The sequence below is a fragment of the Mobula hypostoma genome, chromosome 6, assembly GCF_963921235.1.
Source record: "Mobula hypostoma chromosome 6, sMobHyp1.1, whole genome shotgun sequence".
Taxonomy (NCBI): Eukaryota; Metazoa; Chordata; class Chondrichthyes; order Myliobatiformes; family Myliobatidae; genus Mobula; species Mobula hypostoma.
This window is the reverse complement of record NC_086102.1, coordinates 117489559-117515722: the sequence shown is the minus strand read 5'-3', so window position 1 is coordinate 117515722 and position 26164 is coordinate 117489559. Positions and strand designations below refer to the sequence as shown.

The window sequence follows — 26164 nt, the reverse complement described above, 5'->3', positions numbered from 1 at the left end:
AAGGATGCCGCTTTCTTGTGGCAGCACTCTTATACATGTGCTTAATGGCAGGGAAGGCTTTCCTTGTGATGGACTGGGCTGTATCCACTACTTTATGTAGGGACTTCTATTCTTGTTGATTGGTATTCCCATCTTGCCAATTTCAATCCATTTTCTTCCCAACTCCCCAACCCTGTCATGAGGCTGTTATTTCTCCAGTTCAGTAAATAGCAATCAGTTCATTGTTAACTTACTCAAATGGCTAAAGTGACCAATTCATAGTGAACCACGCCAGACTTTGATCTCAGACAATTTTCCATTCCCTTCCTAACCCTCATAAACATAGCCTGACAGACAGAATTTCTTTTTGATCCCTACCATTGAAACACTGCTCTTGTGTGGTTTCATTGATCCTTTAATAACAACTTGTATGGTGCAACATGGTAAAATTTCCAAATTTATTGAACAAAATTTGAGATAGTTAATAAGTTTGATCAAAAAGGTCCAACAGGGCAGTTGAGAGAATAATCTTAGGGAAGGAATTTCTGAACCATCTGCATGTTCACCAAATGTGGGAAAAAATAAAGTCAAGAATGTGGAAAAGGCTGCGATAGCACAGTTATCTTGAAAGATTGTAGATCTGGAAAATGTTATTAAGTGCAAGACCATAGCAGGATCTGGAAACTGAGAACTTTGCTATCAAATCACTGCTTATCTAGAAGCCAATGTGCACCAGTAACAAATGAGGTGATTAGTGAACTGAATTTCAAGTAAGGTATATTTTGTACAGTAAATGGATAATAGGACTCTAACCTACTTTGATTGAACACCTCTTCTGTTGAGGCATCATGTAAACACATGATGCCTCTTCTTTTCACTAAATCTTCCATACTTTAACAATATTAAACCTCATCTCTTCAGTTTAATTGCTTGCTAACTAAAGTTAAACCCCGTGATATGTTAATAATTTTAGAGAAGCCTATCATGCTCGAGTTTTGATTCTCATTAATAGATCCAATTGTATACCTATTTGTCCTCCAGTATTCCTCTTGCTCTTTCTTGAAGTTACTGGATTACTTAGTAATTACAGCTCCATTAACAATGTACACTCTCTGGTTCTCAGTCTTAGGGAGAAACTATTTTGAATAGCAGATATCGATAAATATAGAGCATAAGCAGAATGCAGTCAAGATAGAACATGATCTGGAGGAAAAAACAAAGGGGAAATGAGGACATTATTCACACCAAGTTACAGTGATCTGAAAAACACCATCTGAAAGAGTGCTGGAGGGATATACAATAGTAAATTTCAAAAGAGAAATGGATATTTACTTTCAAAGGAAAATACTCATACAGTTGTGCAAGTGGTTGGAGATGACTGAATACATCTTGCAAAGTAAGTAGATGTGATAGTCTTTTTTCAATAAGGTAAAACATACCAAATGCTATTTATTATATGCAAACATAAACAAGGAGTTTGCTCAATTAAGTTCTTTGATGACACAACAATACAAAAAGAAATCTGACCTAATAAGTCAGTTCCACAGGACCCCAAGAAATACCAATTTTTGTCCTGTCAAGAGTACTCAACAGAAACTTGAGATGGATTGCTGACATCTTCCTGCTTATAGGGAAGCATTCTAACACTAGGCTGAACAGTTTACCAATATACTGGTCCAGTATATCAAGAGATCTTACAGATAATTTTTCTCCTTAATGACTGGATCTGGATAGAAGGGGCTATGCCAAAGAGAAGCTTTCTGCATTACTAATTCTTTCTACTTGAATTTTTGAGTAGCTCAGCTGACGACTGTACAAATTGATGGCTTTTCTCACACAACTGACACCTAGATGAAAGTACAGGGAGGGTATCTAAGTTGGAAACATTACCAAGTTCAATTTTTGATTCCCCAGTTTTCCAACGGATTATAGATGTTCTTCACGTCCCAAGTACGTGTAACACTATAGCCAGCTAATGCTTGCTTGAACTGAAATTATTTGGTCTATGATATATTTCTACACTGGGTAGCTGTTTCTCAAATGCATTTATAAAGTACAGTTGGATTTACCTACCTCAAGCAGCTTGAGGCTGTCCAAATCCAGGGAAGGCTCCGAAGGTGCTGCCTCCATCATGTTCATACTGTGAAGTCCATGCTTCCTGTCTCCTAATTAAATAAAAATCAGAACAAAATGATAAACATGGTAAATATATCAAGTCAATACTTTCTGGTTTCATGTGGTTTGTGAAAGAAATGATACAAATTTGGGTTAACATGTTCACCATATCAAATGTATGAAGAACCTGTAAGTGAAGCGTTGTAATTAGAACATAGCAAGGAACCCTCTGAAGCGATGGGCTATCAGTTGATTAGAGAATTGAAATTATGAACAAGCACTTAAAAAATGTATTCTTTGATAACAACGTGAAAAACTAATACATATCTACAAGTGATAGGATTGTGGAATAAACAAGAAAAAAGATACTGCACGGTTAACAGCCTTAATAATATATTCGTTATCCATCTAAATCCATCCATTCCTGAAGTATAAACAAGCATTGTTTATTTTTTAAACTTACTATGTGTGAACATCATCGAGTAATGCATGCTCTTGAGTGAAAAGTTCTCCATCTCAATTATCTGGTATCATTACTGAAAATACAGGATAGATTCAGCTTCACTTTAACAGAATTAGGCTTCCTCTATACTGTATGTCCCTTGAACTGGTTAAACAAAGGTTAGACACAGAATAATGTTCTTAGGTTAGATACAAAATGAAGTTCTGTCTACACTAACCCATCAAATACTCCTGTGACAGATACAATATCAGGTTGGTACCGAATAAATATATACGCATTACAGGGCTGACCCCATCAAACATCAGGAGTTCAGTCCTGATGAAGGGTCTCAGCCTGAAACATCAACTGTTTATTTCTCTCCGTAGATACTGCCTGACCTGCTAAGTTCCTCCAGCATTCTGTGTGTGTTCCCCATCAAACATGCCCAGATTAGTACAGCATATTAGTTTTAGTCTACATCATTCCACCATTAAACAAGTTAACAAGCTTTCCTCTACAAATATCTATCAAGCATAGAACATCATGCTCCACTGCACGTAGATATTTTTCCATTTCTTGCAAAAGTACGCTCGAGTGAGTTTGTGATTTTCTGCCAATTATTCAACTGTAGAAGGGAAGTTTCTGCTATTCCAAACTCACCAAGAAATAGATGTATACTGTCAAAATCCACACGCAATGTGCAGAACTACCAGAATTGTTAGTCTAGATTCAACCTGAATGATGTCCAAGAGGGAAAGACGGGATCAAACCAATGCTGCTAACAGGGTAACAATTAGTGCTACTGGGAATCTCACTCACTAGATTACTCATACTATTTGGAAACTTACAACATCAAAATTCAAAAGTTAAAAGTTCAAAGTCTGAACTTTTGAACTTTGACACTGAAATTTTTCAAATAGCATGAGTCATCCAGTGAGCAAGATTCCCAATGGTACTAATTGATGAGACACACTACATCAGCTAATCTTCAGTGAAAACAATTTCAGATCAACCTCATAGAGCCAGCAGTGATAATCACACAAGAAATTTTAATGGTAAATGGTAAAAATATTAGTCAGACTTCCTTCCTATGCAACCTTCCATGTATTTCTGGCATTACATTTTTTCTTTTAGTTGGCAGTGTCTGTGGAAGTCGGCCAACTATTCTATCAGATACTCCCATTGGCCTAGTTGACACAAGTTGTCTAATTGGTTTCCATCTGACAGGGGAGGTAGCACTGAAGATTCAACCAAAATGCTAACTCACCCCATTGGACATTTGTTGAGGATGAGGTTATATAGTAACTAAAGGGCTATCAAGCCATGGATGGCATCTTTGGAAAGCTGCACATATCTTCACCAGGTTTCTAAACTAAATTATCCAGAAGTATTAATTGAATATTCATCAGGACTCAATGCCCTGATTGACAGTTCTTCCAATAGCACAGGACTATTGAGACCAACTATCACAGCCTTTTACCCAGCCAGGGTGAGAATTAACCTTGGTTCCTTGTGATTTTTGCTAAGACTCAGTGGGCCAAAGGACTAATTTTCATGATAAATGACTCTGACTATAGCTCAGATGGATGGTGGCTTTATCACTGTGGCAACTAAATGCCTAGAGAGGTTCTTCTCAAAATCCATTGTATTATGAATATCTTTAATGTGGCAAAGGAAATTAAAAGGCAATTAATTTGTTTCCAGTTTATCTTGGCATGGGGTAGGGAAACAATTGCAAAACATAACTTCATAACTTGAATAGTGATTCATTAGCAAGGGCAAATAAAAATAAGGTAGGGACAAGCAGAGTGGCCATTGGGTTGAGTGGAGTCTACGCCCACCTGGACAAGCCAGCGAGCACTGTGAAGGTCATGTTTTTTGACTTCTCCAGTGCGTTCAACACCATCTGCCCTGCTCTGCTGGGGGAGACGCTGACAACGATGCAGGTGGATGCTTTCCTGGTGTCAAGGATTCTTGATTACCTGACTGGCAGACCACAGTACGTATGCTTGCAACACTGTGTGTCCCACAGAGTGATCAGCAGCACTGGGGCTCCACAGGGGACTGTCTTGTCTACCTTTCTCTTCACCATTTACACCACGGACTTCAACTACTGCACAGAGTCTTGTCATCTTCAGAAGTTTTCTGATGACTCTGCCATAGTTCGATGCATCAGCAAGGGAAATGAGGCTGAGTACAGGGCTATGGTAGGAAACTTTGTCACATGGTGTGAGCAGAATTATCTGCAGCTTAATGTGAAAAAGACTAAGGAGCTGGTGGTAGACCTGAGGAGAGCTAAGGTACCGGTGACCCCTGTTTCCATCCAGGAGGTCAGTGTGGACATGGTGGAGGATTACAAATACCTGGGGATACGAATTGACAATAAACTGGACTGGTCAAAGAACACTGAGGCTGTCTACAAGAAGGGTCAGAGCCATCTCTATTTCCTGAGGAGACTGAGGTCCTTTAATATCTGCCGAACAATGCTGAGGATGTTCTACGAGTCTGTGGTGGCCAGTGCGATCATGTTTGCTGTTGTGTGCTGGGGCAGCAGGCTGAGGGTAGCAGACACCAACAGAATCAACAAACTCATTCGTAAGGCCAGTGATGTTGTGGGGATGGAACTGGACTCTCTCACAGTGGTGTCTGAAAAGAGGATGCTGTCCAAGTTGCATGCCATCTTGGACAATGTCTCCCATCCACTACATAATGTACTGGTTGGGCACAAGAGTACATTCAGCCAGAGACTCATTCCACCGAGATGCAACACAGAGCGTCATAGGAAGTCATTCCTGCCTGTGGCCATCAAACTTTACAACTCCTCCCTTAGAGGGTCAGACACCCTGAGCCAATAGGCTGGTCCTGGACTTATTTCCCAGCATAATTTACATATTACTATTTAACTATTTATGGTTTTATTACTATTTAATTATTTATGGTGCAACTGTAATGAAAACCAATTTCCCCCGAGATCAATAAAGTATGACTATGACTATGACTATCAGTGTAAGAGTGAGGAGGCTTTGGCTCATCAGGCTTCAGCGAGAACAGGCTTGGGTGAGGTACGTATCTGGCAAGTTTCTTCTTCATCATCTGTTAGTACATTGTTAGACCAGTGAGAATTGCTCCAGAGGCTGGGTTGCATTCTTTGTGAGAGATGTGGGAATTCTGGGAGACCTGCAGCCTCCTGGATAACCACACCTGCACCAAGTGCACTGAGCTGCAGCTCTTCAGAGAATATGCTGAGGAACTGGAGCTACAGTCGATAACATTTGGCTCATACTGGAAACTGAGCAGATAATAGATAAGATCTACAGGGAGGTAATCATCCTAAGTTGCAGGAGGCAGGCACCCGGGTGACTATCAAGAGAGGGAAAGGAATTGGACAGTCAGTGCAGAGAACCCTATGGCCATTCCTTCCCCTCAATAATAAGTATACCACTTTGGATACTGTTATGGGGAGGGGGAGTGGGGAATGACCTACCAGGAGGAATCCGCAGCGACCAGGTCTCTGGCACTGAGTCTGGCTCTGTGGCTCACAAGGGAAGGGGGGAGAAGAGGACTGTAGTAGTGATAAGTGAAAGGAGATTCCATAGTTAGAGAAGAAGACTCAAGATTCTGTGGATGCGGTAGAGACACCCGGATAGTACGTTGCCTCCCAGATGCCAGGGTCAGGGACGTCTTGGATCGGGTACACAGCATTCTAAAGCAGGAGGGTGAGCAGCCAAAAGTCTTGGTACATATTGGCACCTATGACATGGGTAGAAAAAGGGAGGAGGTCCTGAAGAGAGAATTTAGGTAGTTAGGTAGAAAGCTAAAAAGGTACGGCCTCCAGGATAGTAATCTCTGGATTGCTGCCTGTACCGCATGCTGATGAAGGTAAGAATAGGATGATTTTGCCCTGTTGGGGAGGGCTTAAAATAACTCGATACAGGGTTGGGAAACTGAGTGATAGGACTGAGGATCAGGCAGTTGGTATACAAGCAGAGGCAGTGTGTAGTGAGACCATCAAGACCACATGCAGATTTGCAAAATTGCAGTCAGTGGGATTAGTTGCAGAGTAACAAGGGAACAAACACAAGAAGAGTGACAAATACAGGATTGGTGATGTTATATTTCAATGCACACAGTATACGGAATAAGTTAGATAATCTTGTAGCACAGTTAGAGATTGGCAAATATGACATTGTGGGCATCACTGAGTCATGGCTGACAGAAGATTATAGTTAGGATCTTAAGATTATAGTTGGAAGGATACAGATTATATAAGGTAAGCAAAGGGGGTAGCATGGCTCTGTTGGTAAAAAAATGAAATCAAATTTTTAATAGGTGACATCGGATTGGAAGATGTAGAATTTCTGTGCATAGAGTTAAAGGAACCGCAAGGATAAAATGACCCCGATGGAATTTAAATACAGTTGTCAGGACGTGGACTATAAATTACAACAGAAAATAGCAAATGTATGTCAAAAGGGCAACATTACTGTAGTCATGGGGGATTTCAATATGCAGGTAGATTGGGAAAATCAGGTTGGTGCTGATTTTGGATCCCAAGAGAGACGTTGTAGAATGGCTACAAGATGGCCTTTTACAGTGGCTTATTGTTGAGCCCACTAGGGAATCAGCTATTCTGGATTGGGTGTTATGTAATGAACTGGATATGTTTAGGCAGCTTAAGGTAAAGGAACCCTTAGGAGAAGGTGATCATGAGAGGGAGAAGCTAAAGTCAAATGTATCAGCATTACAATCGAGTACAGAGGTTTGAGAGAGGAGCTAGCCAAAGTTGGTTGGAAGGGGACACTAGCAGGAATGACAGCACAGCAGCAATGGCTGGAGTTTCTGAAAGTAACTTGGAAGGCACAGGAAAGCTACATTCCAAAGAAGTAATATTCTAAAGGCAGAATGACACAATTGTGGCTGACAAGTGAAGCCAAAGCCAACTTAAAAGGAAAACAGAGGGCATATAATAGAGCAAAAAATAGGGGCCAGTTAGAGGATTAGAAAGCTTTTAAAAACCAATTGAAGGCAAATAAGAAGACATAAACAGGGAAAAGATAAAATATGAAGGTAAGCTAGCAAATAATATCAAAGAGGATACCAAAAGATTTTTCAGATATATGAAGAGTAAAAGAATGGCAAGATATTGGATGGCTAGGAAATGATACTGGAAAGGTAGTAATGAGGGACAAGGAAATGGTGGATGAACTGAATAAGTATTTGGCATCAGTCTTCATTGTGGAAGATACAAACAGCATGCTTGCTGGCAGTTTGAGAGTGTCAGGCGCAGAAGTGAATGCAGTTGCTATTACGAGGGAAGTTGAAAGGTCTAAAGATAGACACATCAACTGGACCATGTAGACTGCATCCCACAGTTGAGAAAGAGGAGCTGAAGAGATTGTGGAGGCAAGAGTAATGATCTTTCAAGAATTGTCAGTTCTGGCATGGTTCTGGAGGATTGGAAAATTGCAAACATCATTCCACTCTTCAGGGGAGGCAAAAGAAAACAAGTTATAGGACAGTTAGCCTGATCTCAGTGGTTGGGAAGATGTTGGAGTCGATCGTTAAGGATGAGGTTTCAGGGTACTTGGACTTAAGGGAAAACCTTGCCTGACAAACCTGTAAGAAGTCTTTGAGAAAATAATAAGCAGGATAGACAAAGGAGAATTGGTTGATGTGTGTACTTGGATTTTCAGAAGGCCTTTGACAATGTGCCGCACATAAGGCTGCTTAACAAGAACCCATGGTACTAGCATGGATAGAACATTGGCTAATTGGCAGGAGACAAAGATTAGGAATAAAGGGAGCCTTTTCTGATTGGCTGCCAGTGACTAGTGGAGTTCCATGGGGGTCGGCTTTGGGACAGCTACTTTTTACTTTGTATGAAAATTATTTGGATGGAATTGATCACTTTGTGACCAAATTTGTGGATGATATAAAGATAAGTGGAGGGGCAGGAAATGTTGAGGAAGCAGGGAGTCTGCAGAAGAACTTTTGTAGACAGACTAGGAGAATGGATAAAGAAGTAGCAGATTGAATACAGTCTCAGTAGATGTGTGATCATGCATTTTGGTAGAAGGAATTAAAGAGTAGACTATTTTCTAAACAGGGAGACAATCCAAAAAAATTGAGGTACAAAGGGACTTGGAGTCTTCGTGCAGGATTCCCTAAAGGTTAACTTGCAGGTTGAGTTGGTAGTGAGGAAGGCAAATACAATGTTAGCATTCATTTAAAGAGAACTAGAATATAAAAACAAGGATGTAATGCTAAGGCTTTATAAGGTCTCACTTGGAGTACTGTGAGTAGTTTTGGACCCCTTATCTAAGAAGGGATATGATTATATTGGAGATGATTTAAAGGAGGTCCATGAAAATGATTTTGGGAATGAAAGGCTCATCATATGAGGGTTTGATGGCTTTGGGCCTGTACTCACTGGAATTCAGAAGAATGAGGGGGAATTTCATTGAAACCTATTGCATGTTAAAAGACCTAGATAGAGTAGATGTGAAGTGGACGTTTCCTATAGTGGGGAGTCTAGGAGTAGAGAGCACTATCTCAGAACTGAGGGACGCCCATTTAAAACAGAGATGAGGAGGAATTTCTTTAGCCCGAGAGTGGTGAATCAGTGGAATTCGTTGCCACAGGCGGCTATGGAGGTCAGGCCATTGGGTGTATTTAAGACGGAGGTTGATAGATTCTTGCTAAGTCAGGGTGTGAAAGATTATGGGGAAAGGCAAGAGAATGGGATTGAGAGGGAAATTGTTCAGCCATTGTCAAATGGCGGAACAGACTCAAAGGGCCAAATAGCCTAATTCTACTATGTCTTATAGTCTAAGATTTTGATATATAAGAAGCCCTGATACCACAAACAGATATCTGCATGGACATTTATGTCCAAACCACACTTATCAACTTAAAGGCCCAAAATATTAATACTAACTTTCAATTTTAGAACACTGAGACTATCACTGAGTTTAATACAACAAATCAATATGTATCCAATGGCAGCTACAATGTTAGGAATTGTTATGTGTGGGACATGCTTCAGGAGTTGTTGGGATAGTGGTTAATAAATACAAACAGGACTAGTCTTCAACCTAGGACAAGTTTAGTTGCATGAACAAGCACCACTGATGGCACAGAGTGCCGTCTTTTGCTGAAGTGGTAAAAGGCAGCTGTTTTGGCAGTGTGGATTCCCAACGAAGATGCTTCAATATTCAGAGGTGTTCTTGTCAGTTGAGATGTACTGCCATTGTAAGTATCCAATTCTATAAAATCACCCTTGTCTACATCAGGATATTAAAGTAAACTATCTGATTGCAACTACTGGAACTGTATATAATCAGCTGCTGTATCTTTGTGCTTAAAGCATCAATGCACTTCAAGATTCTTCCAACAAATTCTACCGAGTTTCCACAACAAGATTCTACCAAGAGATACCTTCCACCAACTCTCCTTCTAATGTTTGCTTATTCTGAATAAAGAACTTTTACATCTGTGGACCCTGTCTCCATTGGGACTTCATTTGGGATATACTGATCCCAACAACTACAGCAGTCTAATGCAGGAGTATATTTAAATGTAGCACTCAATAGATCATTTGAGGCGAATTAATATTTTTTCTCCCAAAAGATCAATAAGTACAGAGCAAAGAGCTGTAAAGCAACAGGTAAAATATAATTGTGTGAGTGACAATGTCACTGATGAAAAGCATTTGGGAGACCGTTGGGATAGATGGGTATGGATTTGCTGTCTGCTGCCGGGCTGTATGCATCGTCTGACAGAAGGGAACAAGGTATTTCCAACTGCCTTCTTTCCCCACCTCAAACCACAACAATCATGAGCTAGGTTGCTCACATACAGAGTCAGTCTGAGTCCGGCCGGCAGCTGTTCATCCCATGCCTGCCCACTCTCCCACTTTAGATCTTTTTTTGCTCCTCTCCTACACACTGTTTTTGTTGATTTCCAATTTACAAACCATGTCACAACCTGGTGACTTTATACCTCAGTCGGCCCTCTGAGGGGTACTGGTATTCTTGTCTGGGAGCCTGTTTACCTGTATACTTGTTTTAGTGAGTGAGAGAGAGTGGGAGAGGGAAAGAGAGAAGAGAGAAACTTTGAATCAAATATCAGAAGGGGAAATAATGAAAGAACACTTAATATTCTGCACAGAAGGGAGCACAGCAGGTATCATGAGCTTAGTGTCAATGAGGGGGAAAACTCATGGAATATATACTTTTATTTTTCTCCTTCCCTTTCCTTGTGTTTGATATTAGAAATTATTTGGAACTATTTCGAGAGGCTATACTCAGCAAAACCTGTTATAGAGTGATGCTTAGAGGTTAAGCAATGCTCACCCTCTTTTCAACTATTCATAAACCTTGGATGGTTGGAATGAGTCTTTAGGAAAGACTTCCATCTAATTTGCCCTCACAGAGTTGTGGTAATTCAGTTTTGGTATAAGCTAAAAGAGATTAAATTCACAGTATAGATCTGAACACATACACATTTTGGTTGAAGAAAATGATCGCTAAACAAGCAGCAGAGTATCGCCACAGATTGCAGAATGGTACATAGATTTCTAGCTTGTATGAAAAAAAATAAGAGATATTGAAACTTTAAAGGGCAATTCAGACTGCAGCTGAGGGAAATACGAGTAAATGGGGTATAATAATGAGAGTTGTTTGGAGCCCACTTTGACAAAATTTATGAGTCGTACAGGGCAGGGTGATCCAATCTTCTGGAAATGATCAAGGAAGGACTGAGCTCAGCTCACCAAGAGGTCTTAGACTTGCAGAAGGTAGTGGGATCCAATTACTCTACAGCAGCACCAGGAGAGAGACTGGAGGAGAGGGAAGAGAGGTCACAAGGTGGCTGTAGTGGCTGCAGCTACAGAGAAGGCAGGGAGAATTTGCTTTGTGGGTCACTGTCCAGAGCACTTAGTGAGGGACTGTTGCACTAGAGATAGAAGTGCAAAGGAGATGATAAGTGAAAAGTGAGGCCACCCAGTCCATAGTTGGTTAGCCTAACAAGGAAAGAAGGTATGAAAGTCAACCAGTAAAATAGACATAAAAACACAGCAGAACCCTCTCTGTCTACATTTAGACAACATCCAGGTCAGCTAAAAAGCTGATGGGGGTCCTCATTATTAGCACTGATGACTCATGGATTTATCAAGAGCATTGTAAGGAGGCTAGCAAGCTGAAATGTAAATTGATGTGGGGCATAAGTGTTGATAAATGACCAACCTTTCCAAATCACTGGAGATGTTATCTATACAACAAGAGTAGGAGGTAAAACAATGAAGGCAGGCAAAGAAAAGTGAGTCAGGTATTTGAAGTAGAGGGAGCATATCTTTCGGTAGAACTCTGTGTATGCCTACACAATGAGCAGATCACCCAGGGAAAAGATATACTTGAGGAGGAAATTGCTGGAATAGACTCACAGAAAGAAGGGATTAGATGGAGAAGCCAAGGACAAAAAACATTTACTGCTCACAGAGCAGAAACATGGCCCACGTGGCTGCAGCAACTCAAAAATAGCAGGGCCTGAAGCTAAGATGACAAGTATGGATCATGTTAGCAATTCCCATGGATACAAGCCAAACATGAAGAAGACTGCTAACAGATCATAATAAGCCTGTTCAGAATAGAACCTTATAAACACACATACACACACACACAAACGTTTTATATATATATATACACACACATACATACATACATATACACACACACAAAACACACATAAGTGGAATCAAGGGTCTGAGGTAAAGGATGTACAGGAAGAATGGGTTTGTCTTAGAGTTAGAACAATACAGGGCAAGTCCCACTTCGGAACAATTAAAACCCATTCTTCCAGTACATCCTTTACTTCAGACCCTTGTTTCCACATATTCTATTCTAATCAGGCCTATTCTGATCTATTCACAGAGTTCTTCATGTTTGGCTTGTATCCCTGGGAATTGCTAACATAATCCATACTTGTCATCTTGGCTTCAGGCCCTGCTATTTTGGAGTTGTTGCAGCCACGTTTCTGCTTTGTGAACTGTAGGTGCTCTTTGACCCTGGCTTGTCCAACTAATCTCTTCTTTCCGTAAGAATACTGCAGCAACTTCCTCCCCAAGTACATCTATTCCCAGAATGATCTGCTCATTGTTTGGGCATACACAATGAGTTCTACTGAACTATATACCTCCTCCATCTCAAATACCTGTGACTAGTTTTTCTCTGTCTACCCTCACTGTTTTACCTCCTACCCTCGTCCACAGTGTAGCATTTCACAGACATTATCTTTTAAATACCTCTTCATATATTCCCTCTTCTTGACCAGTGATTCATGATCTCTATTTGGTGGTTCTGTTGGATTGCTAGATTACAATGTGTAAAAAGGTGGATTGTCATTTTAGAATTTGGCATGGGGCTACTGTTATAAGGTGCAGGAAGATTTTGATTGGTAGGCATGACCATATGACTGATCTAGCTGTTCTATCAATTATCAAATAAACAATATATCTTACTTTCCATGATTAATTATTTGAGAAAGATAATGAATGCTTACAATACAGAGGATAGGGTTTAATTTTAATACACAAAGTATTTTTCCAGCACCAGTTCTATACTTTCATCATCTATATTTTCTCATGTTCCATGCTATTCTGTCTGTGACATAAAAGAATACTGCATCAACTTAAAACTGAAGTTAAAGATCCTGAACTAGTTGCTTTCACATCTGTAATGTCTATTATCATAAATTATACATAAATCTCCAAGTTGCTCCCTATTTCTGGAAGAACTGAACCCAGAGCATCCACAGCATCTGTTTGACTGAGAACGGATGTAAAAAACAATTTATTCCACTCTAACAACACTTGTTAAATTGAATTGAGCGAACTTAGCAAAACCACAGTTGGAAGTAACAACTTCATGGTTTTATGGTGTAAAATATATTCCAATTTACGAAGTGATATTCTAGTCTCGCCACATCTGACTTGAATCTGCAGCTATTGTCAGAATATGTAGTCATACCACTAGATGGCAGCCTAGCAATATGAAGATACTTTCTACTGTTGATATTGGTCTTGAACCTAGGAAAACACATAGGCAACATTAATTATGAGGCTTACATTGGGAATGTTGATGACTGTATTTAATAGACTCTATGCAATACTCACTCTCTGAATAGTGAATATTTTTGCCCTGAACATCCTATGGAATTACCGTCTACTGGCACATCTGATCACACCTACATTCAAATAATTTAGATATGCTACACACTGGACCATTGTTACACCACCATCAAGAATGCCTACTGTGCTATTCCACACCCTCATTTCAGGAAGTCTGATCACCTGGCTGTGCTTCTACTCCCTGAGTATAGGCAGAGACTAAAGACTGCAACACCAGTACTGAGGACCAAGTAGGTATGGACAAGGAAAGCACAGGAGCGCTTTCAGGACTGCTTTGAATCGGTGGACTAAACTACATTCAGGGATTCATCTTCGAACCTGGATGAGTATGCTGCAGTTGTTACCAACTTCATTAAAACCTGTGTGAATGAATGTGTGCCTACAAAGACTTGCTGTACATTTCCAAACCAAAAGCTGTGGATGAACCAGGAGGTACATCATCTACTGAAGGCTAGATCTGTGGCATTCAAGTCTGGCGAGCCAGACCTGTACCAGAAAACCAGGTATGATTTGCAAAGGGCTATTTCAAGGGCGAAGAGACCATTTCAAACAAGGTTGGAGGTGACATCGGATGTACGACAACTCTGGTAGGGTCTGCAAGACATTACTTCCTACAAATTGAAACCCAATAGCATGAATGGCAGCAATGCTTCACTACCAGATGAACTCAACACCTTCTATGCCCGCTTTAAAAGGGAGAATATAACCACAGCTGTGAAGATCCCTGCTGCACCTGATGACCCTGTGATCTCTACCTCAGAGGCTTATGTTAGGCTGTCTTTAGAGAGTGAACCCTCACAAGGCGGAAAGTCCAAAGGAGTACCTGCTATGGATCTGAAAACCTGTGCCAACCAACCAACTGGCAGGAGTATTCAAGGACATTTTCAACCTCTCACTGTTACAGGCGGAAGTTCCCACTTGCTTCAAAAAGGCAACAATTATACCAGTGCCTAAGAAGAATAATGTGGGCTGCCGTAATGACATTCGCCGGTAACATTCACATTGACAGTGATGAAATGCTTTGAGAGGTTGGTCATGACTAGACTGAACTCCTGCCTCAGCAGGAACCTGGATCCACTGCAACTTGCCTATCGCCACAATAGGTCAACAGCAGATGCAATCTCAATGGCTCTTCACAAGACTTCAAACCACTTGGACAACACAAACACCTACATCAGGATGCTGTTTATCAACTATAGCTCAGCATTAATACCATCGTTCCCACAATCCTGACTGAGAAGTTGCAGAACCTGTGTTTCTGTACCTCCCTCTGCAATTGGATCCTCAACTTCCTATCCGGAAGACCACAATCTGTGCAGATTGGTGATAAAATCTCCTCCTCGCTAACCTTCAGCACTGGTGCACCTCAGAGGAGTGTGCTTAGCCCATTGCTCTGCTCTCTCTATACCCATGTCTGTCTGGCTAGGCATCGCTCAAATACCATCTATAAATTTGCTGATGATGCAACCATTGTTGGTAGAATCTCAGATGGTGACAAGCGGGTGTACAGGAGTGAGATATGCTAACTAGTGGAGTGGTGCCGCAGCAATAACCTGGCACTCAATGTCAGTAAGAAGAAAGAGCTGATTGTGGACTTCTGGAAGGGTAAGATGAAGGAACACATACCAATCCTCACAGAGGGATCAGAAGTGGAGAGAGGAGCAGTTTCAAGTTCCTGAGTGTCAAGATCTCTAAGGATCTAACCTGGTCCCAACATATCAATGCAGCTATAAACAAGGCAAGGCAGTGGCTGTACTTCAATAGGAGTCTGAAGAGATTCTGTATGTCAACCAATACACTGAAAAACTTCTATAGATGTTCCGTGGAGAGCATTCTGACAAGTTGCATCACTGTCCAGTATGTGGGGTGGGGAGTGGGGTGCGGGGTACTGCACAGGACCAAAAGAAGCTACAGAGGGTTGAAAATTTAGTCAGCTCCATCATGGGTACTAGCCTACAAAGTACCCAGCACATCTTTGAGGAGCGGTGTCTCAGAAAGGCAGTGTCCATTATTAAAGACCTCCAGCACCCAGGTCATGCCCTTTTCTCACTGTTACCATCAGGAAGGAGGTACAGAAGCCTGAAGGCACACACTCAGCGATTCACGAACAGCTTCTTCCATTCTGCCATCTGATTCCTAAATGGATGTTGAACCCTTGAACACTACCTCACTTTTTTAATAATAATTTCTGTTTTTTGCACGATTTTTAATCTATTCAATATAAATATACTGTAATTGAATATGCTGAGAAGGAGCCGTTGATTTAAAAACCGGTTGGGACCATCCAGCAACACAAACGTTCGAAGTTGGCCGAGATGTGACAAGTGAAACGTATTAGTCAAAATATCAGCCAATGTAATCAAGGTTTGCTCTAGGGGAGCGGCCTGTCGGGGAGTGGCCTTGTCGAGGGAAGTGCCTTGTGAGAAAAGTGCGAGTCTTTGTCTCGAGAGTCTTCGCCGAGGAGGCTGAGGGAGGAGACTACGCCACAGTTGAGGAAGCTGAGAAGTGGTGAAGAAATGACTGGTCAACTAATCCAGTGTGCTGCTTGCATGATGTCGGAGGTCAGGGATGTTGATGGTGCCTCTGGCTGCTACAAATGTGGAAAGTGTGTCCAGGTTCAGCTCCTTAAGGACCGTGTTGAGGCACTGGAGAAGCAACTGGATGACCTCAGGTTCATCCGAGAAACCAAGAGTCTTCCGGACAGGACCTACAGCGAGATCGTTACACTGAAGATACCGGAAGAGAGAAGGGGGGCAACGATGAGGAAGGGGTGGATGCTTGGAGTACAGGAGACCCCGGGGGATGTACTTCTTGATAACAGGTTCACCCTCTTGGAAGCTGTCAGGACAGAAGACATTGCCAGTCTAAAAGGCGGACAGGTCTGCAAGTCAAAAATTGGCGCTGAAACAAAGCCGAGGAAACAGATGTCAGGCAGAGCCATGGTAGTAGGGGACTCCATAGTGAGAGGTACAGAAAGGGGTTTCTGCGGCAACAGGCGGGATTTAAGCATGGTGTGTTGCCTCCCTGGTGCCAGGATCCAGGACGTCACAGACCGATTGCAGGGCATTCTCAAGGGTGAAGGTGAACAGCCGTAAGTGGTGGTGCATGTCGGCACAAATGACGTCAGGAGAATGAGGAAAGAAATTCTGCAGTGTGACTTCAGAGAACTCGGAAGAAGGCTGAAAAGCAGGACCTCCAGGGTGGTTATCTCCGGTTTGCTTCCAGTTCCTTGTGCTGGAGAGGACAGGAACAGGGAGATAGGGGATCTGAGTGTATGGCTGAGGAGCTGGTGTGGGAGGCAGGGATTTAGATTCTTGGACCACTGGGATCTGTTTTGGGGTAAGGATGAATTGTACAGAAGGGCCAGGTTGCTTCTTAGCAGACGGGGGACCAGCATTCTGGCAGGCAGGTATGCCACTGCTACACGGGTGTGTTTAAACTAAGTAGTGGGAGGGAGGGGACAAACTGGAAATATAAGGATGGAGTTAAAGGGAAAGAGAGAATAAGAAAAGTTAAGAAGGACAACAGAATTAACGGGGCAGAAAGCTCGGGAAGGGATTGGAGAGTATGGCTAAGTGCAATAGGAATTGATGTGAAAGGTGAGGGGAGTAAAAGTATTACTTTAAATGGATTAAAAGTATTATATATGAATGCACGGAGTATAAGAAATAAAGTGGATGAGCTTGAGCCTCAATTGGAAATTGGCAAGTATGATGTTGTGGGAATAACAGAGACGTGGCTGCAAGAGGACCAGGGCTGGGAAATGAATACTCAGGGATATACATCCTATTGAAAGGACAGACAGGTTGGCAGAGGGGGTGGGGTGGCTTTGCTGGTGAGGAATGAAATTCAGTCACTTGCGAGGGGGGACATAGAATCAGGAGATGTAGAGTCAGTATAGATAGAACTGAGAAACTGTAAGGGCAAAAAGACACTAATAGGAGTTATCTACAGGCCCCCTAACAGTAGCCTGGATATAGGGTGCAAGTTAAATCAAGAGTTAAAATTGGCATGCCACAAAGGTAATACTACGGTTGTTATGGGGGATTTCAACATGCGGATAGACTGGGAAAATCAGGTTGGTAGTAGACCCCAAGAAAGGGAGTTTGTGGAGTGCCGCTGAGATGGATTCTTAGGGCAGCTCATACTGGAGCCTACCAGGGAGAAGGCAATTCTGGATTTAGTATTGTGTAATGAGCCAGATTTGATAAGGGAACCTGAGGTAAAGGAGCCATTAGGAGGTAGTGACCATAATATGATAAGTTTTAATCTACAATTTGAAAGGGAGAAGGGAAAATCGGAAATGTCAGTATTACAGTTGAATAAAGGGGACTATGGACCCATGAGGGAGGAGCTGGTCAAAGTTGACTGGAAAGATACCCTAGCAGGGATGACAGTGGAACAACAATGGCAGGTATTTCTGGGAATAATACAGAAGGTGCAGGATCAGTTCATTCCGAAGAGGAAGAAAGATTCTAAAGGGAGTAAGGGGTGACCGTGGATGACAAGGCAAGTCAAGGACAGTATAAAAATAAAAGAGAGGAGGTATAACATAGCAAGGATGAGCGGGAAGCCAGAGGATTGGGAAACTTTTGAAGAGCAACAGAAGTTAACTAAAAAGGCAATACGGGGAGAAGAGATGAGGTACGAAGGTAAACTAGCCAAGAATATAAAGGAGGATTGTAAAAGCTTCTTTAGGTATGTGAAGAGGAAAAAATTAGTTAAGACCAAAGTTGGGCCGTAAAAGACAGAAACGGGTGAAATTATTATGGGGAACAAGGAAATGGCAGACGAGCTGAACAGGTACCTTGGATCTGTCTTCACTCGTGAAGACACAAACAATGTCCCAGATGTAATAGTGGCCAGAGGACCTAGGGTAACGGAGGAACTGAAGGAAATTCGCATTAGGCAGAAAATGGTGTTGGGTAAACTGATGGGACTGAAGGCTGATAAATCCCCAGGGCCTGATGGCCTGCATCCCAGGGTACTTAAGGAGGTGGCTCTAGAAATCGTGGACGCATTGGTAATTATTTTCCAATGTTCTATAGGTTCAGGATCAGTTCCTGTGGATTGGAGGATAGCTAATGTTATCCCACTTTTTAAGAAAGGAGGGAGAGAGAAAACAGGCAATTATAGACCAGTTAGTCTGACATCAGTGGTGGGGAAGATGCTCGAGTCAATTATAAAAGATGAAATAGAAGCATATTTGGAAAGCAGTAGCAGGATAGGTCCGAGTCAGCATGGATTTACGAAGGGGAAATCATGCTTGACTAATCTTCTGGAATTTTTTGAGGATGTAACTATGAAAATGAACATGGGAAAGCCAGTGGATGTAGTGTACCTGGACTTTCAGAAAGCCTTTGATAAGGTCCCACATAGGAGGTTAGTGGGCAAAATTAGAGCACATGGTATTGGGGGTAGGGTACTGACATGGATAGAAAATTGGCTGGCAGACAGGAAACAAAGAGTAGGAATTAACGGGTCCTTTTCAGAATGGCAGGCAGTGACTAGTGGGGTACCGCAGCTATTTACAATATACATTAATGATTTAGATGAAGGGATTAAAGGCAACATTAGCAAATTTGCAGATGACACAAAGCTGGGTGACAGTGTGAAATGTGAGGAGGATGTTATGAGAATACAGGGTGACTTGGACAGGTTGGGTGAGTGGGCAGATGCACGGCAGATGAAGTTTATTGTGGATAAATGTGAGGTTATCCACTTTGGTGGCAAGAACAAGAAGGCAGATTACTATCTGAATGGTGTCATGTTAGGAAAAGGGGAAGTACAACGAGATCTGGGTGTCCTTGTTCATCAGTCTCTGAAAGTAAACACACAGGTACAGCAGGCAGTGAAGAAAGCTAATGGCATGTTGGCCTTCATAACAAGGGGAGTTGAGTATAGGAGCAAAGAGGTCCTTCTGCAGTTGTACAGGGCCCTGGTGAGATCCCACCTGGAGCACTGTGTGCAGTTTTGGTCTCCAAATTTGAGGAAGGATATTCTTGCTATGGAGGGAGTGCAGCGTAGGTTCACTGGGTTAATTCCAGGGATGGCGGGAATGTCATATGTTGAAAGATTGGAGCGACTGGGCTTGTATACACTGGAATTTAGATGAATGAGAGGGGATCTGATTGAAACATATAAGATTATTAAGGGATTGGACATGCTAGAGGCAGGAAACATGTTCCCGATGTTGGGGGAGTACAGAACCAGAGGCCACAGTTTAAGAATAAGGAGTAGACCATTTAGAACGGAGTTGAGGAAAAACTTTTTCACACAGAGGGTTGTGGATCTGTGGAATGCTCTGTCTAAGAAGGCAGTGGAGGCCAATTCTCTGGATTCTTTCAAGAAAGAGTTAGATAGAGCTTTTAAAGATAGCGGAGTCAAGGGATATGGGGAGAAGGCAGGAACAGGATACTGATTGTGGATGATCAGCCATGATCACAGCGAATGGCAGGGCTGGCTCAAAGGGCCGAATGGCCTACTCCTGCGCCTATTGTCTATTGTAATTGATGTACTTATTTATTATTACAAACCTCATTTCCAGAAAAGTTGGGATATTTTCCAAAATGCAATAAAAACAAAAATCTGTGATATGTTAATTCACGTGAACCTTTATTTAACTTACAAAAGTACAAAGAAAAGATTTTCAATCGTTTTACTGACCAACTTAATTGTATTTTGTAAATATACACAAATTTAGAATTTGATGGCTGCAACACACTCAACAAAAGTTGGGACAGAGGCATGTTTACCATTGTGTTACATCACCTTTCCTTCCTTTTAATAACACTTTTTAATCGTTTTGGAACTGAGGATACTAATTGTAGTAGATTTGCAATTGGAAATTTTGTCCATTCTTGCTTGATATAAGACTTCAGCTGCTCAACAGTCTGTGGTCTCCGATGTCTGATTCTCCTCTTCATGATGCGCTATACATTTTCAATAGGAGATAGATCTGGACTGGCATCAGGCCAGTCAAGCACACGCACTCTGTGTCTACAAAGCCACGCTGTTGTAGCCCATGCAGAATGCGGTCTGGCATTGTCCTGCTGAAATAAGCATGGACGTCCCGGGAAGAGACGTCGCCTTGATGGCAACATACGTCTCTCTAAAATCCTAATATACGCCTCAAAGTCAATGGTACCTTCACATACATGCAACTCACCCATGCCGTGGGCACTGATGCACCCCCATACCATCATAGATGCTGGCTTTTGCACCTTTCGCTGATACCAATCTGGATGGTCGTTTTCATCTTTGGCACGGAGAACTCGACGCCCGTTTTTTCCAAAAACTAGCTGAAATGTGGACTCATCTGACCACAGCACACGGTTCCACAGTCTTTCGGTCCATCTGAGATGAGCTCTGGCCCAGAGAGCTCGCCGGCGTTTCTGCATGGAGTTGATGTATGGCTTCCTCCTTGCATGATACAGTTTCAAGTTGCATTTCTGAATGCAGCAATGGACTGTGTTGAGTGACAATGTTTCCGAAGTACTCCCGAGCCCAGGTGGCTATAATTGTCACAGTAGCATGACGGTTTCTTAGGCAGAGCCGCCTGAGGGCTCGAAGATCACGCGCATTCAACAGTGGTTTCCGACCTTGCCCTTTACGCACTGAGATGTCTCTGAATTTTCTGAATCTTTTCACAATATTATGTACTGTAGATGTTGAAAGACCTAAATTCTCTGCAATCTTGCGTTGACAAATGTTCCTTTTGAAATGACTAACAATTCTCTCACGAATTTTGGCACAAAGGGGTGAGCCACGATCCATCCTTGCTTGCAAAGACTGAGCCTTTGATGGACGCTACTTTTATACCCAGTCATGATACCTCACCTGCTACCAATTAGCCTGCTTAATGTGGAGTCTTCCAAACCGGTGTTACTTGAATATTCTGTGCACTTTTCAATCTTATTTTAACTCTGTCCCAACTTTTGTTGAGAGTGTTGTAGCCATCAAATTCTAAATTTGTGTACGTTTACAAAATACAATTAAGTTGGTCAGTAAAACTATTGAAAATCTTTTCTTTGTACTTTTGTCAGTTAAATAAAGGTTCACGTGAATTGACATATCACAGATTTTTGTTTTTATTGCATTTTGGAAAATATCCCAACTTTTCTGGAAATGGGGTTTGTATTATTTTTTCTTCTGTATTATGTATTGCACTGAACTGCTAACTGTTAAGTTAACAAGTTTCACTACACATGCTGGTGATAATAAACCTGGTTCTGATTCTGATTATCCTTAACACTTAGTAACCATGTACAGCTACGTGAAGTTACATGTTGACAAAATGCCTTACACAAGTAGAGTCATTAGGGAAAAGAGGTCTGGACAGAATAGTTGCAAAATTTGCAGATGGTGCCAAAACAAAGGTAAAAGAACATTTAGGATAAACTTATAAGGCAGCAAATGAGCTAAAATGTGGCATATAGAATGAAATGACACTGAATGAGAGATTAAAACAAAAGAAATTATAATCAAACTTTGAATAGAATTATGTTGAGTGCTTTGTAAAAATAGTGATTCTTTGAGGCTAGAAGTTCATATTAAAGGGCAGCTGATGAAGCTGTTAATAAAAACTAATGGCAAATGTTATTTTGTCACTTTAAAATATACTGTAAAAACCATGTGTAAATGAGTTGCTGCATTCAATATTAAGCTTTAACAAACTTTAATGTGAGATTAGAGGGAAAATTGAATAGATTTACAGAATATGGTTTAAATACAAAAGCTAACTTCAAATTTAGATTTCTTCATCGAAAGGATATAGATTAAATGGAAAATATGACCCAAATCTTGAAAAGCATTGGGGAACTTTAATAGAAGCAGACTGTTTCCAGTGGTTCAAGGATCTAGAATGAGGGACCACAGATAAAAGATTAAATGTTATGTAGACCTGGAACAGGAATCAGGAGAAACATCCTTGTGCTGAAAGCTGGATCAATGAGAATTCATTTCTAGAGTCAGTAGTTGAGGCTGAAACTCACAGAAACTAGATTGTATTAGTGGTTGGAGGAAATCAGAGTGAATATGGACTATGTGAAGAGTAAACAACCCAGATCGAATTGCTGGGGGTGAATCTTTTGCACCAGTATTACAACTCCTGTGAATTCTAATAATTAAAATATATTTATTTAATATGTTCAAATAAACTTTTCTATTGACTCACTGAATACACAAATACCACAACTGCTATTAGGAAGTAGAGACCAGGAAGCTTCAGTAACTGTTTCCAGCCACTGGGTACATTAGAAGTGGTTTTGGCACCCCAGGAAGAGAAGAGAGAAACAAAAGATCTGCATCATTTGCTACTGATCATTATCTAGTTACTAATACAAGTTGATTACCCCTTATCCAAAATGCTTGGGGCTGGAAGTGTTTTGGAAATCGGGTTCTTTCAGACTTTGGCTATAATAAGATAGCTTGGGATTGCCATCATTTCATACTCTGAATTTATGTGCTATCAGTAAGCAGTCTTTGTCTAACACTTGTTCATCACATATATGTACTTAATAGTAAAAATTATTTCATGCCATTAATATAATGAAAATATAATGTGTGGCCATTAAATTTCTATAACCAGCCTGCTGAATATTCACAATTACCTTCAATTTTACGCTCATCATGATAGGGTTTTGCTTATTTCATGATCAGCATATTGTTAAGCAGCATTTATTCACTCTGCCTCTAACGAATCGACTCTTTCGATACACGATCCAGATATCCATTTTGTGCTTTATGCAATGCTTTTCTATTTTTCATTAACTTCTGTTGATTACATATGTGGGTGTCACTTCTCAGAACTGTCTGTTGTGCGTCGCCTAAGAACCTCCCAGCACCTTGTGGAATTTTCCATTTGCTACATCATTGTCAGCACTCAAAAAAAAATCTGGATTTTTGAGGTTTTCAGATAAGGGGACTGAACCTGTACTGCAAACACCTATTCTGAAGTCATATGCCAATATATCCTCCACAAGAAAGTAAACTAGATACTATGAGAGTATACACATGAATGAAAGCTGCTTGGGTGAGACACTGGAGGCCAAATGATACTTGTGGAATTATGCCCGAGCAAAAGATACTGCCTACAGAAGGGGAGAGTGGGATGGGATGGAGTTTAAATAAAAATCTGAAATGGTAAGTGCCAGACATTACACTCACTGGTAATGCCTCAATGATAAGTGGCGTACAACACCTCCCACAATTCTTATCTATTACTCCTTTATAAAATCCTGTCCACCTGCAATTTTTTTCCAATGCTGAGAAGGGGTTAGACTTGGAGCATCAGAGACACAAGTTAATCTGTAGATGCTGGAAATCTTGAATAACACGTACAAAGTGTTAGAAGAACTCAGTAAGTCAGGCAGTATCTATGCAGGAAATTAGCAGTTGACATTTCAGATTGAGGACTGGAAAGGAAGAGGGCATAAGCCAGAGTAAGAAAGTAGGGGCAGGGAGGGGGAAGAGTACAAGCTGACAGGTGATAGGTGAGACCAGGTAAGGGGGACGGAAGGTGGGTGAGGGAGGGGGGTGATATAGGAGGCTGGGAAGTGATATAGGTAAATCACTTTTATAGCTTTAAGAGATAAAGGGCTGAAGAAGAAGGACGCTTCTTCATAGGACATGACAAGGTAAGGAGGTGGAGAACCAGAAGGAGCTGATGGGGAGATCATAAAGGAAAGGAGGAGAAGAGAAATGGCAAGTGGGAAACCAGAATAGGGAATGGAAAGAGAAAGATAGGAGGAATGGAGGGAAAAAAGGGCAAAGATAGTGGAAGTTAGAGAAATCAATGCTCATGCCATCAGGTTAGCAACTAGCCAGACAAAATATGACAGGTTGCTCCTCTAATGAGTTAGTTTTCTCCACAGACCAGGCCTGCTAAGTGCTTCCATATATTTCTGTTTATATTTAAAACATGCAAACTTTTATTCATGTACATAGTTTGAGTGAAGAAGAACCTAATGATGCTTCAATAGTTAAATCATCTCCCTATGTTGAAGATAGGCCATACATGCAGAATAATAGGCTGCCAGAGATGCTTTTGCAATTGGTGAGAATCAGCCATTTTCAGTTCAAGACAGGAGAAGTTGGTTGGAGAAAGGACTGTTATTGCATGACACATGCCACATTATGTTTTGCTGCTGTTTTGTGACAGAGTGAGAGAGTGTGTGTGTGTGTGTGTGGGCGCACGCAAGAGAATGAGAGATAAGAGTATGCACATCTAAGTGTGAGTGTGAATGAAAAAATACGAATACATGTGTGGGTACAGTCTTTGTGTGTGGGAGAAGTTTGAGAGTGTGGGTGTGTGACAGTGAATGCGTATGTGAGAGAAACAGAACAAGCACATGTGAGTAGCGATGTATTTGTGCACACCCGCTTGTGGAGCATGTGTGTGGTTTCATGGTACTCTATATGTTCATTACTATGATTATACAGTTATGTGGTGCGTCCACATGTATGCATGTATGCTTTCATATGCGCATGGTTGAATGCAATGCTGTGGTGAAGTGCTGTGTGCGCTACCTTATGCAGTGATGCTATGGAATTTATATGTACAGTGCTGTGGTTAAGTGCAATATTAAAAATGGCATATGTCTTGACGCATTAGCATATGATTGTGAAGAGTACATATCTGTGTAGCGCTGATGCTGTCACTGCAATAGCTTGTGTATAGGCTGTAATATGTATGCATGTGATTATTTTGAGCATTGCTAAAACCAACAGAAAGTCAACACAAATTTCACTATAGACACTAACCTGCAAACATTCTATATCCAAAGAAGAGAGCTGCGATCAGGACAGCTACGACAGATACTGATGCCAAGGCAATCACAATTGGCTCCTCTTTGGAATGTCTATTCGAAGGACCTGTAATACAGTAAGATGTATTCTCAGTGTTGTCAATCATTCCAGTTCATTTATTTTTATCAACGGGCTAACACATTTTAAGGTAGCAACAAAAAAAAGAGAGAAGTGTACTTGTTAAAATTCCTCAGATGTCCCAAAGCATTTCCAGTAATGGAATACATTGCAAAGTCTCCAGAAAAACATTAAGCTGGCAAGTATTTTCTGGTTGAGGAAAAGAATGTGTTCCAAGATATTCAAAACACAGCTTGTTCTTCTTTGAATAATGCTCTGCGCTATTTGATTTCTCCTTGAATCCTTGGAAAAATCCAATGGGATCAACATTTCTGAAGGACAACACTTCCAACTCTGCAGCATACCAAGCTGACTACTACTCACCAAGTCAAGACAGCTTGCCCTTAATTTGTCAGCAGAATCAGACCATTTTTTTAGTACTTCATCCTAGTATCAAACAGTTCCGAATGCCCTTTTAAATAGTCTCAAAAACACACTATTTATAATTACAACCAATTTTCTTTACACAATTCAAGTAGTGATCCGAAAACTTAACATGCCCTCAATTCTCTCTACCG

The 26164-nt window shown here is 41.2% G+C and overlaps 1 protein-coding gene across 1 annotated transcript in view; it reads right to left on the bottom strand.

The window, feature by feature from the left end:
- The window catches only part of bmpr2b (bone morphogenetic protein receptor, type II b (serine/threonine kinase)), a 298656-nt gene that overhangs the window by 55394 nt on the left and 217098 nt on the right, over positions 1-26164 (bottom strand). Inside the window, exons 4-5 of the mRNA XM_063051556.1 lie at positions 25485-25595; positions 2053-2144 (exon numbers count right to left, since the gene is read on the bottom strand). Coding sequence (XP_062907626.1) covers positions 2053-2144; positions 25485-25595 — 203 coding nt within the window. The remainder of the gene's footprint in view (positions 1-2052; positions 2145-25484; positions 25596-26164) is intronic.